An 18,053-nucleotide genomic window follows, 5' to 3' on the forward strand; every position below is an offset into this window, starting at 1 on the left:
TTTTAGGTATGCATATGAAACCATATACAAAAACACTTCTCGCATATGTAGATCTAACAAATGTATAAACTGAGATACTGGCATGTTCCGCTTATAGACATGCCATGTAAGCAGAGAAGTTTAACGCTATTATCAGCTTCACTTTGTACTCTAATTCCATCCTAGACAGTCCTCTGTCTATTTAACTAATGTGTTTTTGTGATGGATGGCCTGTGCTCAGTTCCATGCATTATTATGACACCTTGTGAAACATCCATAGCACTTTAAACAATATTTACATAGCTTTCCATTAAGTTAATATATTCTGGTATGCTTTGCTGTTTGGGTAAATGTTAACAGTGTCAGAAAAATTGCAGTTGGTTGGCAACAATGTGTGAACATCTGGATCAGGTATGAAAACATTAACAAGTGTATCGACATGTTGGCCTCAGGATGTACTCTTTAAAACATCAGTACATGCATATTTTTCATAAGAATCACTGGAATATTTATTTCAGGAGGTTTATGACATGAGAACAAAGCTTTGCAAAATTATCTAAACAATGAAGTTCTTTAACATGAAAAAGAGCAACATGGATGAATAAAATGCTATTCATTTCACTTTGTCCAGACAGGAAATGATATGACCTAATATTCTACCGTTTTGTGTACAATATGTCCTCTTCTTTTATCTAGAATCTAGTTTGTTTCTTGTTCTGGTAACGCAAAACCAATCAAACCAGTTCTGTGAGTGATCTTTCTAAGGAATTAAGCATGAGCTGTTCTAGGCATTGATTTTTTGAAAGATACAGATTATTTCAACAAATATTAACATAAAGCCATGCAATTGGAGATGATACATTTGACACGTAAAAATCCTTGATGGAATTGGATATATGAATGGATAATGCCCTGGTGCAGTGAGTAGGTGTTACCACCCCAGAGTGGTGGGCCCTGATTGTTTTCTTCATTGGGTGGCCATCTGTTTAGAGCCTTTTCCTTCGTGCTGTGTATATCACTCCTGTTCTTCATAGCACTTCTTCACCTTGCTTTTCAGACCGGCTCGCTGCTGGTGATTGAGTAGACATACTTAAATGCTCTGCATCAACTCCATCAGGATTCTCACGTTTCTGAAATAGAAAATACAAAGAGCATCACTTTAAGGAATTTTCACTGTAAACAGTGTAGTATCATCCTCTTTAATAAAACCCTTGTGTGCGTCCAGTGTCCGTGTGTCTTCTGGTGAAGTGCGCATGCGCGGGGCCACACGGCACATATTCAGTCTCTTCCTGTGCATTTCCTGTGTGTGCAGAGAGAGAGAGATACACACAGGTGCGAGCGCGCGACAGACAGACACGCAGGCCCGCCCAAAAGACAGACAGACACGCACACACACACACGCGCGCAGGCAGGCCCACGCGAGAGACGGACAGACACGCACGCAGGCAGGCAGGCAGGCAGGCCCATGCGAGAGATGGACAGACATGCACGCAGGCAGGCAGGCAGGCCCATGCGAGAGATGGACAGACATGCACGCACGCACGCACACGCACACGCACACACACACACACGCGCTTGCGCAGGCAGGCCCACGGGAGAGACGGACAGGCACGCACACACACAGACTCGCACGCGCAGGCAGGCAGGCCAACGCGAGAGACGGACAGACACACACGCCCGCCCGACAGAGAGACACACTCACACACACACAGGCAGGCCCGCATGGGGGACAGACACTCACGCACACACAAACAGGCGCACGCGTGCATTGTTGCAATGTTACTTTTCTTGGTTGTTTATTAGATTACGGATTTTTCAAATGTTCATTTTTTTTCCTGTGCTTAAAACTCCTTAAAAAAAGGTGTTTTTAGCGAGCGGGTCGTAATGCTATAGCGTGAACTCTTGCAGTGTTAGTTTTCTCTGTTGTTCAAGGTTTTCTCAGTGTTATTCAATGTTTTTACATTTAGTTTACTATTACGCTGTGCATTCAATGGTATACTTAACTATATTTGTGCTTAAAATCTTAAAAAATATATATTTACATACAGTTCATATGATCTGGAACGGATTAATTGTATTTACATACAATCCTATGGGGGAAATTACTTCGGTTCCACTGTATTACTTTCCGACAAAATTACAGGCATTTTACGGAAATACTGAAAGAGAAAATTAAAGGCACACAATACAGTGATGCATATTACAGCCACATACAAGGTCCCTTACCATTTAATATAGACTGTTCCTACTAATGTTTATGCACTACTGTTCTAGCGCCCATTATTGTAACGGGCTTAATGTCTAGTTCTAAATAACTCAAGTGCAGTTTGGTGCTGACAAATATTGATGTTTTCCAAGTCCATTCTTGTGACTATACCTGCCATGAATAAAATGTGATTATCCTAACTACAGTACGAAAAATGAGAACCATCTTGGGTTCAGAGCCTATAAATGATTGTTGCCAGGGATGAATTTGTGCATTTCCCTATTCATGTGAAGGTGTTTCTCCAGTTAGTTCAGTTTCACCTTCCACATTCCCCAGAAAACATTTCAATTAAGTTGCTTGAAGTTTTAAAGCGGCCCTGTGTGTGGACGTTCTGCAATGGGCAGGTGCTCTTTGAAGGGTTATTTTCTACCTTGCATGTGAAGCTGCTGGCATACTCTCTGGCCTACTATGACTCTGAATATGGGGCCTCCTAATTAAATCCAGGATGGTGGAGCACTAAATAGGACCACTTTCTTATAGCCCCCAGGTGAATAGGTTTGATACCTCATCTGGAAACTCCTTATGGATCTTCAAGGTATTCCTGTACCTGTATGGGCTTTCTTCAAAAATCCCAAAGTCACTTGAAGTAGGGTGATTGATGACAATAAGTTGGTTCTCTCTGAGTAGGTGAACCTTTGTGTGTACGTGTGTCCTGTATTGGACTAACACCATGTTAAGGGTTTGGTTCCTGCTTTATTGCTTATTCTAACGTTATTGGCTATGCCATATTAACCTCAATTGAATAAGGTAAATTTGGAAATGAATACTACTAAGGTAAGTTAATAATTATCCTTACTTTTCTAATAATTTTATTGGTTTAGCAAATAAATGTGGAAACACTGTATGCCTGTAGTCACTGTGTTAAAGTTCTGACATTGATCATTCATTTTCTCTTGTATTTTTCTTGTGCATGAAAGAAGAGCAGCGATGCACTGATCCACTTTTTTTGGGCCGAGGGTGTACTGGGGCTGAGATCTTGGTTATTTTGTCAGAATCACGGTACAGACTTGCTCAGTGTTGTTGTTATAGGATGTGGACAGGCGCCCTGATCATTCTTCATGCTCAACACTTGTCTGGCCATTTCTGAACTTCCTAATCTTTTCCTAAGCCCTTTTCCATGGTGCAACCAACTCTGTATCCATATGAATTCTATGGACTTCAGCTCCTGGTACACCTTCAACACCCAAAACGCAGATGACTGCTCATTAATCCTCTTTAGTGCAAAGAGAGAGCAGAACATCCATGTTTACACCTAGAAAATAATAAGAGAAACTGACTGATCAATGTCAACACTTTAGTACTGTGGTCACGGACACAATGTGCTTGCACAAGAGGGCTGGGAAAGATGTACAGCCAACCCAAACAAAATTACAGAAAATGGACTTACCCCCGTTTATTTACCTGTATACCCTCAGCATACACTTATGGTGTTGTAACTTTGGTGTACTCCGGTAATGATATAGCCAGCAACTGTTTTACCTGTGTATGTCTATCTGGGATAGAGGAAGTGGACTGCCCTACTTTTAGAAAAAGTGGAGATTTGTAGTAAAAGGTGCCACCCTTGATATCTGCTTGTTGTGTACAGTATATTACTAGAACCTTGAAATGTTTCTGTGTATGGGCTCACCATATCCTACCTTACATCTTTACATACAGTATTTGACAGTTGTTAAGCTCTCACTCACTTAAATACATCCATTTTGTCAAAATGTATCCATTTATTCAAGTCAACTTGCTTTATTTTCATCCCATCCATACACCATAGTACAGCATAGAGTGACACAAAATAATGTTCGTCAGGACCACAGTACAACATATACATTAACACAGGACAAGTGCAAGACAAGCAAAGAGGTGTACAAAAAATAGATGTTGTAAGACATAATGGGTAAAATAATAGACAGTAATACACTGAAGTAGATAATAAATAAATAATAGCAACAACTAATAATTAAGACAACAGTAGTAAACAAATGTACTGCATGCAAATAAACTATTAGGTGCAGAACTGAGGGCCGGGGGCAGCACAGTGTTCAGAGTCTGGACAGCTAGGGGGTAGAAGCTGTTACAGAACCTGTCAGAACTTGCTGGGATGTTACAGTACCTTCTGCCAAAGGGATTTTGGGAGGGGTGGGCGTGGTCCTCCACAATGCTGTAGACTTTGTGAATGAATGCAACATTTTATAAAGATAAGGTTCCAACAAAGGTTCAAATACCAGCCAAAAGTCTCAATGGAACAATACATTTACTTGGCCACTGCGTTTATCCAAAGTGACTTGCAGCATCTGAGATACAATTGGTTACATATATATATATTTTTTTTTTCAATTAGAGTACTGGCAGGTGAAGTAAACTTACTCAGGGACCCACAGTGTCAGGATTTGAACCTATGTCCACAGAGTTGGAAGTCCAAAGCCTTAACCACTTTGCCTCACTGCCTGCCTAAACCAAATTTCAGTCAGCCTACCATCATGGAAAGAAGTCCATGGCCAGGGATATAATCTCTGGAGATATGCTATGTGCCCCAGAAGTGCTTTTCCGGAGGGCACGAGAAAGTGAAAGAAAAACATACCTGGCTTTAAGTGTTGCTTTACACAGATTAAATTCAAACATATTTTTTATAGTTTTTCCAAATATTGCTTTCTCAATAAAAAGCAGAGAAATACGGTTAATTAGAAAATGAAAGCAATACACTTGTAAATTCACATTTAACGTTTCATAAAAGGAATAACAAGGACATAACAAGTACTATTCTATATATTCTGTAGTGTATTGGACAGTTATTTAAAAAAATAAACTTAGAAGAACCTGTTCATGTATTGCTACCAGTGGCCTCAATGAACATCCAGACTGCACACTGAAGCTCATTCAGGCCAGAAAGTAATAATCAGAACTAATAATCAACTATTCCTTATCTTATATTGTACATTATTGAGCAGTAGGCACATACAGGTATTAATCTTCATTTATGGATCCAAACAATAAATATTTCTGAAATAATTAGGCTAATTTTTCAATACATTGGGTCTCACTGTTGTGCTTGTTAGTAAAGAATAAGCACAGTATTGAAAGAATATAACAAGGCAAGGTAAAAATGAACTTGGTATACTTAGCACTCTCAACACATCTTAATCTGACTCAAAACTAAGGGGAAGCCTTGTTAATTAATGTTATTCATTTTATAGAATTATTCTTTTACTTCCATGGGTAGTAAAGCCAGTTTCTGATTCTGTGATTTCAAAACATTGAGAAAAGATTATTTTAGCATAGTATCTGTTTGTGTGTTTCCACTTTCAAATCTTGAAATTAAAGATTTTCTTGAAAGTTGTGTGGTTATTTGTGATGTGTTGTGCTCCTGTATGACTACAGCCAAGCATTGACAGACCATTTTAGATCAAGTGGGTCCTGAGATTCCTGCCCTGAGACCTACTGTATGTACAACAATCATTTCGGAAAGAAATGGCCTATCTTCTTCAAACTAGTTGCTTTGTGTTTCGCTTGTTACAGGCTCCAGGCCTTCACAGTGTCTAACTCTATCCAGTATCCTATGTCCAACTATACCTGCCATGGAAATAGTGTCATTTACCTGGGATATTTTCAGTCTCCTGTGCGTAGTCATGGGACCAGGCTTATTAAGTTGCAAAACGTTTGCCTGAGTAGTTTGAGATGCATAATTTATTTAAATATGTATACATGTGTGCACAAACAAGTGCGTAGACACCTTCCACACACACACGCGCACGCACACGCACACACACACATGCTCTAAGAAATAGAAGTGAAGGAAGCTGACAGGTTGTGGGCCCTAGAAGAGCATATGTTTGATAATGAAGGAAAAGGAAGTAACACACACACAGACACAACTATAGATTTGTAAAGGTCAACACAGACAGAGAAATTAAGACACTTCTTATCAGTCTGCCTATGCAACTTATTTAATTCATTTGATGTGTTTAGCTTCAAATTAAATATTCCTTAAGATATTCATTTGAGACGGCACGGTGGCGCAGTGGATAGCACTGCTGCCTTGCAGTTAGGAGATCCGGGTTTGCTTCCTGGGTCCTCCCTACGTGAAGTTTGCATGTTCTTCCCGTGTCTGCATGGGTTTCCTCCCACAGTCCAAAGACATGCAGGTTAGGTGCATTGGCGATTCTAAATTGTCCCTGGTGGGTGTGTGTGCGCCCTGCCCGGGGTTTGTTTCCTGTATTGGCTGAGATTGGCTCCAGCAGACCCCCGTGACCCTGTAGTTAGGATGTAGCGGGTTGGATAATGGATGGATATTCATTTGATTGCATTTCCTGTTCATTTTATATTTATTTGTGTTAATAATAATTATATAAGTTAATGTGCTTGATTCAATATTACTGTACAGTATGATTGTTAGTATTATCTTATGTACAGTATGGACCATTCCATAGTGATTTTTATTAAATAATGTACTCCGAGTAGACTTTTTTAACAGATAAAGTATTGGTTTGACAGATATCACTTACAAATGAGGAGTATTTAATAGATTAAAAATAAAAAGTATACTACATCCTTACAGTGGATTCAGAAAGTGTTTAGACGCCTTCACTTTTTCACATTTTGCTGTATGAGATTTCAGCTTTGTCAAGGTGAGATTTCAATTTTTATTTTTCATATTTTTCCAATAAAAATTTTAAATGCTGTTTCTGCTTTGTTATTCTAGGGTTTTGTGGGTTACTTGAAGTGGGGGAAAATGAATTAAAATGTTTTTAGCATAAGGCTGAAACATAAACATTCAAAAAAGAAGTGAATACTGACTGAATCCACTATATACTACTTTATTGTAAAATTTCTTGTTAAAAATAAACATAACAAAATACTAAAGGAAAACATTTACACAAGAAATACTTATCCATTACTTTTTGATTACAGCTGTTCATTGATTCATCACTTCTCTTCATTTTCTTGTGCCAGCATACGTAGACTATTACACCATTGATCACACATACCAAAGATCCTACTAATATAAAGAATCTTGCTGAACGAAAAGATGGAAATTCAGGCACGTCTTCATTAATTTTGCAATCTGTTATAAAAAAAGAAACAAAAATAAGCTTTTTTTTTTTAATTTTTGATGCATATTTCAAAATATCATATATTATAACAGGTGTTTGATCCCCATGTTGCTGGGATCCTAAGCTGGAAATAAAAAAAAGGCTTGAAACTGCTGGGAAATATTCCAGATACCACCAATACATTTTATGTTTGTTTTCCGTATACATACAAAATAATAATTTTGTGTTTAACATATAGAAGGTGATTTGCTTTCCAAAATTTAAGATGGTGTTGATACTAAAATTTAGGAAACTTGTCTTTTTCATTCCTTTGCTTTTGTTCTAGTACACTGACCTTTTTAAGGAGTTCAGCTTGAACTAAAGATGCTGTCAGCTCACATCCTACCTTCGGTTTACTCTTTTACTCTATGACGGTCCGGGCCGGCTCCACCCTCCATGGTTACATTCAGCGGCCACTTGAACCAAGAACCGTCAATAACCCAAAGATCAGCAGCCAAGCAAATGAGGGCACACACAGTAAGCATGGGGTTGGTGCGAAGTGTTCAGTGCTTTTATTTACAAAAAAAGACAAAGTGTCCAAGAGTGCAGTTCAAGCTCTTCAAATACAATAAATAATGAATAAAGTAATGTGAAATGTGGAGGTTAAAATCAATACTCCAATAAAAACAAGGTTAAAATCCTCAGCAAATTCTTCCTTAAAAACATGAACCCCAGTGCCACTTTCTAAACTCTGGAGTCTCGTCTGCCTTTCCCAGCAGGACCTTGCAGAATGAGGAGATGCCTGCTGACAGGTGCAGTCAGCCTTTTTTCCCAGGTTCTGGTTCTCACCACCATTCCCTCGGCTTCTGTAGAAGCCCCCCAAATGAACCTCACTCAATCTCCATCAGCCAGTCCTTCAGCGTTTAAAGAAAACTGTATTATAATAGTTGGTTTTGCCAAGAAGGTATTCCAGTGCTTTCCAAACTTTTTTCATGGCAAAAGGTCTTTCAAATTTCTACTCAACATCCCAGAATAACAGGTTGCTGCATTTACACTTGTGGGAGTCGAGAATAAACAAATTTCTTTACATTAAAACATTTTGTAACTCACGTACAAGTATGAGATTTACAAATGTTGGGTCCATTGTAAGACACGTTAACTTGCATTTCTTTAAGTATTTGTAAACATTTTGCATTTTAATGTTTTTGTTACAGTATTTCCAATTTTCCTTTTTTTATTTTAATGGCTTTAAAGTCTGATTTAGCTGCTTGGGCCAACATGCAGTCTGTGTTTTAGGTGGCTGCTGAGAAGACAAGCAATGCTAAAACAACTACAAAGGAAGACAAATGGGAAAGTACATTTAGTTTAGTCTCTTTAAGTTATTCTTTGACCACTGGCTTTCATTTACCTTACTCATCTTGTGGTCCCACACATCTAATCTGTTGTTCATCAACAGCCTTTTTTTAATTGCATTTAACATTTTTGAGCATCAATAAGCAAGTTTGTCTGTTTTTTTAATTTATTTTTTGTGTTAGCAGCTCTTTCTCTTTGATAATGTTTGAGGCATTCAAGAATCCCATTTTTGGGGTGGGTGGTGTTTTCAAGTGTCACAGCTGCAGTTCCCACCTGCTTCTCTAAGCAGCTACCCACAAGTCATAAGCCTACTGTTGCATAATAACACCGTTACTAGCAGAACATTATTAATGTGTATATTACAAAACTTTAAGCCAAATACAAAAGATTATCAGCATGTGTTTTGTAACACTGTAAATGAAAAAAATATCATTTTAATACCATGAAAAACAAATATTGTAATTAGCAGGATACAATACTACACCAATTTTTATAAAATGCCCTTTCAAGATTTCATAGTTACATTAATGGCTTCCACATAGATTAATTTGTCATGCAGGCTTCCATTTTTTTTTGGTGCATCATTTCATGTGAGTAAGGAATTTATCATGGATTTCAGACCATCCATCCATCCATCCATTGTCCAACCCGCTGAATCCGAACACAGGGTCACGGGGGTCTGCTAGAGCCAATCCCAGCCAACACAGGGCACGAGGCAGGAACCAATCTCGGGTAGAGTGCCAACCCACCGTAGGATTTCAGACCACTATCTTTAAAAGAACTGCTTGGTCAACCACTTTGAAATAAATGAAATCTGGCAGAGCTTTTGTCTTGTGATGTGCAGTGGGACACGACCAGCAGACTCAACTGAATTGCAGAATGGTCTGCTTGGTTCAAATCATTATGTATGCCTTTTGTAGTCTCACACAGTTGTCACTGTCACTCTTGGTGATATTGTAACAGATGGCACTTTTACAAAGCTATAAACTTTAGCATAGACCTTCCAGGGCACCCCACAAGTCTATGGGCCTGGGACAAGCATAACACCCCTGATTTCAACAATGACCTAGTAATCCAACCCACTATATCCTAACTACAGGGTCACGGGGGTCTGCTGGAGTCAATCCCAGCTAACACCAGGCACAAAACATACCCCGGGCAGGGCTGCCAGCCCACCAAAGGGCGCGCACACACAGGACAATTTAGAATCGTCAATGCACCTAACCTGCATGTCTTTGGACTGTGGGAGGAAACCCACGCAGACAGGGGGAGAACATGCAAACTCCATGCAGGGAGGACCCAGGAAGCGAACACCGGGTCTCCTAACTGCCAGGCAGCAGCGCTACCCACTGCGCCACCGTACCGCCCTTGACCTAGTAATGATTACACAAATTCAACTTATCACATTGCAGCTTACCTGTTGTGTATGCTTTAGACACGTTCAGTTTCATGGTTTTCTTCTGTGAACTCACATGGTTTTTGACAACACATGTATACTGTTGGCAGTCATTTGTTGCCACAATCCATGCCTGTAGTTTTAGAGACTCTGAAGAAATGCTAAGATTAGAGTGAAGTGCTTCTAGCTTTCCATCTACCCATTCCATCTCTGTATTTTTTGCTGAGAAGGCAATGCAGATGAGTGATGCATTACTTCCAAGAATTGCACATGGTGGTGATTGCCAGGCATCATATATATTGACAGCATCTGTGGATTTGAAATGGTTAAAAAAGTAATAAAACAGAGTTTTGCTAATCATCTTAGCCTTTTTGATTCTTTTATCCAGAATATGGAAATCTTCAATTTAGTTTTCAGCACATTCATCTTGCCTAATTGTGCTGTTTTTCCATTTCATTGTCCCACCTGTAATGTTAAATTTAGAAGTTTAAAATGGTGATCTATAGCATGAACTACTGAAGCTATGCTATGAATAATTAATAGCATAATATAGGACCAGCCTGGTCAGCTCATTTGAGAAACAAGTTTTTTATTTTCTCTAAATGTGATATGCTTTTGCATACTGTGTAATTTGTTAGTGCATACATTCAATCGTAGACAATTCTTTAAAGCAGTTTTTTTTTGTTTTATAGTTTACAAAGAAATCTGTATGCAGACAATAAGAAACAATTTATCAGTAAATCAGTAATTCATCTTTTACCGATAAACTAAATCAGTCAGTCAGTCAGTCATCATCCAATCTGCTATATCCTAACACAGGGCCATGGGGGTCTGCTGGAGCCAATCCCAGCCAACACAGGGCGCAAGGCAGGAAACAAACCCTGGGCAGGGAGCCAGCCCACTGCGGGGCACACACACACACCAAGCACACACTAGGGACAATTTAGGATCACCAATGTACCTAACCTGCATGTCTTTGGACTGTGGGAGGAAACCAGAGCACCTGGAAACTAAATCAGTTAAAACTTAAAAACAAGTTAATAACTGTAAATATATAACAATGGATTTGAGAGAATATGCTTCAGTGGTCCTCATGAAGCAGAACATCATAAAAAAACTGAACTGCAGTAAGATTGTCAATGGCAACCCACAAAGCCCATAGTATTATAAGTGCTGTCTGTTACGAATCTGGCACTGAAAGCCATAATTTACACACGTTGAAAGAAAAAGTGATTGTATCTGTCAGTGTAATAGCTATAATTTACTAAGAATGAGTAAAAGAATCATTGCTCAAAAATGCAAAAAAAAAATGTCAGCGAACATGTATCTGCAAAAAAAGAAGAATGACAACTAGCATTTGCCCGAGGCAAGCTGTTATATAGCCAAATGCAGGATCTGGTAATAAAGAATGATAAAACATTATCTTGCAGTGATAAACTAGAAAGCATCCACCAGTGGATGTCTAGGTATACATGACTTTGAGTGTGTTATGGAATGTAAAATCATCATTTTAGGACTGCATGAACTCAATTTAAAAGCAAACCGCTATCTGCATCATCTGTGGGAAGTATAGATGTGCTGCAATGAACTGTATATGAACTTTTCCTCAATGAAGATAAACATCTGTGAGTAAAGGTTTCTTTTTCTTTGCAACGATAAACATCTGTAAGTTTCATACAGAGCAACAATTGTAAAGTTCTATGATTTATAGTTTCATGTATTTTGCATAAGTCTATGCATATTTTCTTTTTTATCGTGGTGTATAACTCACATTATATTCTTAGGTTAGAATGCGTAGTTAGCTCATGAATCAAACATCAGGTGGGGCCCATCTACAGCTGGGAAACAGGAAGTACAGGCATACACTGTTAACCTGATAAGGTATTTTGCACATACTTTGGTGGTTAAAACTTTAGGACAAGCCGTCCATCATCAAAGTGACTAGCCAATTATTTCTGACTAATGCTTCATTTCATTTACCTTCGAAGTAAGATGGTGGAGCTGAGAATGGTGTCGCACCCAGGTTGACTGAATTCCAGGAAAACTTTTAGGAAACCAATACGGACGCGCCCAGGTAACTTTTTGTCGTGTTCGCTCCATCGGAATAAATACCAGTTGATAATAATAAATTACATGATATGTTTCATATCCAAACTATCCACAGCTAGAAGTTGGACAGTACTGTGTGTATGACTGATTTAATGAGACTCAAAGAGACAGAAGTGCTAATAAACAGTATAATAGTACAATGTTCACTCAAATTTTATGTGTATTTGACATTGTGGACTGATGTCATGATCAGTAGTCAGATAAACTCAGACTTGAGCCCCTAGTTCCTGAATTGGAAATCCAATTTAAGAAGGCATTCCAGTTGAAAATTCTGACTATGAACTCTAAAATTCCAGCTTTCTACTTAAAATGAAGCACTGCATAATCTCAATGGTTTCTGATCCCTAGATGGAGGATTTGGCATAAAGGACAGACCACACAAGGGTGTGGGACAAAGATCATCCACCTGAACATCACAAACACCCTTCACATACGTATCGGCTTGACATCTTATTTCTGCTAACACCTCATCTGGAGTACTGTGTGCAGTTTTGGTCTCTAGGCTACAAAAAAGACATAGCAGCACTAGAAAAAGCCCAGAGAAGAGCAACTAGGCTGATTCCAGGACTTCAGGTCATGAAGTATGAAGAAAGATTAAAAGAGATGAGCCTTTTCAGTTTAATCTAAAGAAGATGAAGAGGAGACATGATTGAAGTGTTTAAAATCATTAATGGAATGATTACAGTACTTCAAGACTGTTACTCTAAAATGAGCAAGAATGCAGGGACATAGTTGGAAACTTGCTGAGGATAAATTTCACACAAGCATTAGGACATTTTTCTTCATACAGAGAAACAGAGACACATGGAATTAGTTTCCAATTAGTGTGGTAAACAGTAGAACTTTAGGGACTTTCAAAGCTAGATTCAATTTCATTTTAAAAGAATTAGGTGAATAGGACTGGTGAACTTTGTTGGACAGAATGGTCCGTTCTTGTCCAGATTGTTCTAATATTATAAATTGTCTAATGACACATCAAATGATGACTTACCCTCTCCTTTGCACACAGCTTTGGACATTACTCTCCAACCATCATAACTATCTTATTCATCTAACCGGTGCAGAATTTATTAGGACTTTATATCCAGACTTTGCTATTATTAATTATTAATTATTTCAATTACATTTTCTGCTACTATTATTCCATTTTAAAAAAATGTGTTTTGCTTTCTAACTTTGATAGTTTGTCTGCCCATCTTGGGTGATTAAAGTAACAAAGTCAATACAGGGCCCCTCTGTGAGTAAAGTTATCAGTTGAAGAGGGATGCCTTCATTTGTGAGCAGCACCATTGGTAAGTAGCTATAAATAAGGCGCTTCAGCCTCCAGTGTCTCAGGGACACCCAGCAACACCTGCCTGGTCTGCTCAAGCCAAAGGTAGCATGTTCTTAAGTGGAGTACTAAGAAGTGAAAAGGCTGTGCAGGCATCAATCATGGCTTAAGTGGATAGATATGGTGTGTCATTCTGAGAGAGTATGTTAAGCTTAGAGTGCAGAAGAATAGGCCAACCCATAACTAATTTGATGAGTCCCACTTACCCCACGATAATACAGGATGCCACTCTGCTATAAAGTTTAAATCATTAAGAAGACCTTATTTAAGCTAATATGATGAACAAAACTCTCATTGTACCTTTTAAAAAGTTTAATTTTCACAATGTACAGTACAGCTTATTTTGACACAATACTGTATTGGAGAGAATCTTAGATAGAATGACAGTTAATTGAGCTCACTTATACTTGCTGATTAATGTTATATATACATCTTTGGAATGAAATTAAGTGCCTGAAGAAACCTTATAAAAATTTGGTCAAAATTGTAAACTCTGCCTAAACCTTAAACTGCCAAGATGAATTCATGGTGAAAAAGTAACTGACTAACTACAAAGTAACTAACTAACTAACTAACTAACTAACTTTTAGCTATACCTGATATTAGGATGATAAAACTCCATAGTCAAAATGTAATTGCTCCTCTGTATGTCACTGACAAAGATTGCATAAGTGGTTTTGTGCACTTCACTATATGTCTTGTACCAGTAGTAGTCTGAATACTGGGGCATACAGATTACATTGAATCTTTAGTCAATATAAGCATTATGTTGAGAGTCTCACAACACAAAGAAATTCAAACCATAAGTTTCGGGAGAACCCACTAAATTACTTTTCTTTAGATGAGTGTAAGGAATATTTTTCATTATCACAAAGGCTTGAAGTGTTGTATAATAAATGTCATTTCTTGCCTCCATTAATTACATTTTTATGTAGTGCATTATGAGCATTACCTGCATTGTGTGCAATTCCTATTTCATAAGATTGAATTCTACAAGAGAGAAGTCATTGAGACTAACCTTCCACAATCAGCTCAATCATTTCTTCTTTCTCCCGCCCATTCTGTGCTGCAACAGTAATAATGTACTCTCCACTATCAGAAAAGTTCAACTTGTTGAGCTGTATTGAACCATTTTCAAAGTCCTGTGCTCTCCATGTGTAACTTTCCAAGAAGGGTGAGGTGCTGGGAAAATAATAAATTCTTCTAGACTTATAGTCTCTTCTGTGTTGCCAAGTTATGTCCAGAAGCTCAGAGTTGCTGGGGAGACTGTAGTTCACAGATAAAAGAATGGATCCTCCCTGGACTGCATACAACCTTGGTTGAACAACTTCAATTTTCAGCCTTGCTTCGCCTTCTATATACAATAAGGAAAAAAAGCATAGATGTCACCATTAACCCTTAAAGAGATGTTTAAAAGTGTAAACATTTAACACTTTTACGTATCTCTCTCTCAAATCATGAAGCAGCAATATCTAGGTACAAGCAGAAGAAATGAAGATGATCCCAGGTTTTTGTTTAAATGATATTCAAGTAGACTTAACAAAATTCTACACCACAGCTTCCAGCTTCCAGCTACACCTACAGCTTTGTCTTTATAGAGTCCTAGATGACCCAATTTTCCCATTTATACTCTTTATTATGTAGACTTTTCCAGAATGCCTCAAATCCCATACACTTACCATTCTGGTAAGGTTCTGTACTTTAGCACTTCCACCCCTCTTCCCTTATTTTTCTCTAACCTCAGGCAATTAGATAGAGTGAAAGAACAGGCAAGAGAATGTTACACTTTTAATTCATTATATATCTACTATGTAATAAAACATTAAGGTTTGTGCATCCAGTATCTTATTGGTCAGTTTGGCCTTGGAGTGTTTGATCAGTCTGGTTTTGGTGATGTGATGAACGAGGAGGTTCGAGTGTGAGAAGATTGAGTAGGAGTAAAGGTGTATGAGGCACACTGAGAAAGTCGGTCACACAAACAAACACAGAGGAAAGGCACTGAGGGGACACTATCTCCTAATGACTCGGGGATTGGTTAGGTAAACTTTAAAGCACAGTTGTTCCTCTCATTAAAGAAAAACATGCCTCCTGAAAAACTACCGTATCTAATACAAATTTAAACCTATTCTTAAAAGACAGAATATATAACCATGCTAGAAATCAAAAATACACAACAGCAAAAAACATTAAAAGAAGTGCAATTTGTGCAGTCCTTTAATCAGTTAAGTTCTCCTTTATATTCTTTAATTCCTAATCATTTTTAATTCCCATACTATCTATCTATCTATCTATCTATCTATCTATCTATCTATCTATCTATCTATCTATCTATCTATCTATCTATCTATCTATCTATCTATCCTACATGGTGGTGTGCTGGGGAGGCAGCATAAAGAAGAAGGACGCCTCACACCTGGACAAACTTGTGAGGAAGGCAGGCTCTATTGTGGGAATGAAGCTGGACAGTTTAACATCTGTGGCAGAGAGACGGGCACTGAGGAGGCTCCTGTCAATCATGAAGAATCCACTGCATCCACTGAACAGGATCATCTCCAGGCAGAGGAGTAGCTTAAGTGACAGACTGCTTTCACTGTCCTGCTCCACTGACAGACTGAGGAGATCGTTCCTCCCCAACACTATGCGACTCTTCAATTCCACCCCTTTGGTAAACGTTAACATTATTCAAAGTTATTGTCTGTTTTTACTTACATTTTTATTACTCTTTAATTTAATACTTTTTTTTTGTATCAGTATGCTGCTGCTGGATTATGAATTTCCCCTTGGGATTAATAAAGTATCTATCTATCTATCTATCTGTAGAGGATTACAGTAAAATATTACTCACTGCTAGGAGAGTGGAACTACTTATAACAAAGAGTAGAAGTTCTCTGCAGTTCATTGTACTATAAATTGCCCATCTACCACGAGTCCCTATATGCCAGGTCTCGAACAGTTTAGCTCTCTTTTCCTGTAGAATAAGGCTCTTTTGTGCTATCCAGTTGTGCAGTCACAACAGATATGTAAATATCCTCAGTCTCAGAGGAATGATTAGTTATTCACATGATGAACAATGCCTTACTTCTAAATGAAGAAGGGAATGTTGGCAATGATTGATTTGAGGAATAATTTTGGATCAAGCAATAGGAGACAGAGGGATGCATACTGCACATTGAGAAGTTAAACCATAGAAGCAGAATGGACTCCTGTCCTCCCTTATCTCCTATCCCTTTTCTGAGAATCAGGAGGTGCTACTGCTTTGAAATTCATCAATGCAAGATAAAACTCATTCAGAGCTGTGTAAACCACACTTAAAAATGAAAATCAGTTGTATAATTTTCACTTTAATTTAATGTTTTTTTCAGCTGTTACGTAGCATTCACAAAGTCTATAGCGACATGTCATGTCTGTACTTGCTATATACCCTTCAAAGGGTATACTGTTGTAAGTCTTAGAAAGTTTCATAGCGTACAATTATATTTATTGTATACCTTTTACAAGCTTTATGTTTTTTTTACTCTATAGCTTTTGGCAACTGAGCATTTGTAAGAAAATGTCTAAAAATAATTAACAAACATGTTACATTTTTGTTTAGTTTTTCTCTAAACAAGTTAACCACTTAGCAAGACCCAACACTTGGCAAACCTAGGCAAGTCCAAACGAACATTAAATTTACAGACGGGATGCAGAAATATAGTACTGTTAGGAAAGTATTTACCAGCAATTCATTTTTTTAATGTGCTGCTTATTATTACCAGAGATTGATCATCTAGATAAGATTTGTTTGTCTTGCTTGATAACAATATTACATAGAATATAACTGTAATTTACAGTGTTTTGTAACCTTTAAAACATAACACATTAGTCTAAAACCTCTGAGTTGTTGTAACATTTTCATACAAATCTTTTGTAGCCTGACATGGTAAACTTCCTGCAGAGTTTACATTATATGCCTCCTTTGTCTCTGATTGTTGTAGCATAAAAAAGCCCTTACCTGTGAGGGTTACAAAGACGGAGAGACAGCAAAAAATCCTGAAGTAGAGTGAACACATTGGAGAAGACCTGCATTCGGTAATCCTGAGTTTCCCTGGAGAATGAGAAGAGGTTTTAAAGTGTAAGCGTGGTTATGGAGACAAAAGGGAAGAACAGGTCTGACAAGATTATTTAACTTTCAGTCTTTAAAAAGAGGTTATCAACAAGGCAGACTGCCATTTCAGATATACACCACTTATTCAAAACACCTGCATAATATCATGTAGGACCCCTTGTGCTTCCAGAACAGCTCTGACCTGTCGAGGCATGAACTCCTCCAGATCTCCAAAGGTGTCCTGTGGTATTTAGCACCAAAACATTAGTCGCCAATCCTTTAATTTCCTTCAGGTTGTGAGGTGGAGCCACCATGGATTGGATTTATTTTTCCAGCACCTCCCACAGATGCTTGATGGGATTAAGAGCTGGGGAATTTGAAAGCCAAGTCAACATCTTGAACTATTTATCTTGTTCCACAAACCTTTCCTGAACAATTTTCGCAGTGTGGGAAGGTGCATTATCAAGCTGAAAGAGGCCACTGCAATCTGGGAATACCACAAGCATGAAGGGGTA

The 18,053-nt window shown here is 38.1% G+C and overlaps 1 protein-coding gene across 1 annotated transcript; it reads right to left on the reverse strand.

Moving 5' to 3' along the window:
- Positions 1-461: 461 nt before the first annotated feature.
- Positions 462-17,852, reverse strand: LOC120534927. Its single transcript, XM_039762431.1, has 6 exons — positions 17,741-17,852; positions 17,446-17,538; positions 14,473-14,808; positions 10,037-10,324; positions 7,132-7,298; positions 462-1,109 (listed from the first exon to the last, which is right to left on the reverse strand). The coding sequence occupies exons 1-6, from the start codon at positions 17,850-17,852 to the stop codon at positions 1,008-1,010; spliced, it is 1,098 nt and encodes a 365-aa protein (XP_039618365.1). The 3' UTR covers positions 462-1,007.
- Between the last annotated feature and the right edge of the window lie 201 nt (positions 17,853-18,053).

Source organism: Polypterus senegalus, chromosome 9 (genome assembly GCF_016835505.1).
Source record: "Polypterus senegalus isolate Bchr_013 chromosome 9, ASM1683550v1, whole genome shotgun sequence".
Classification (NCBI taxonomy): Eukaryota; Metazoa; Chordata; class Cladistia; order Polypteriformes; family Polypteridae; genus Polypterus; species Polypterus senegalus.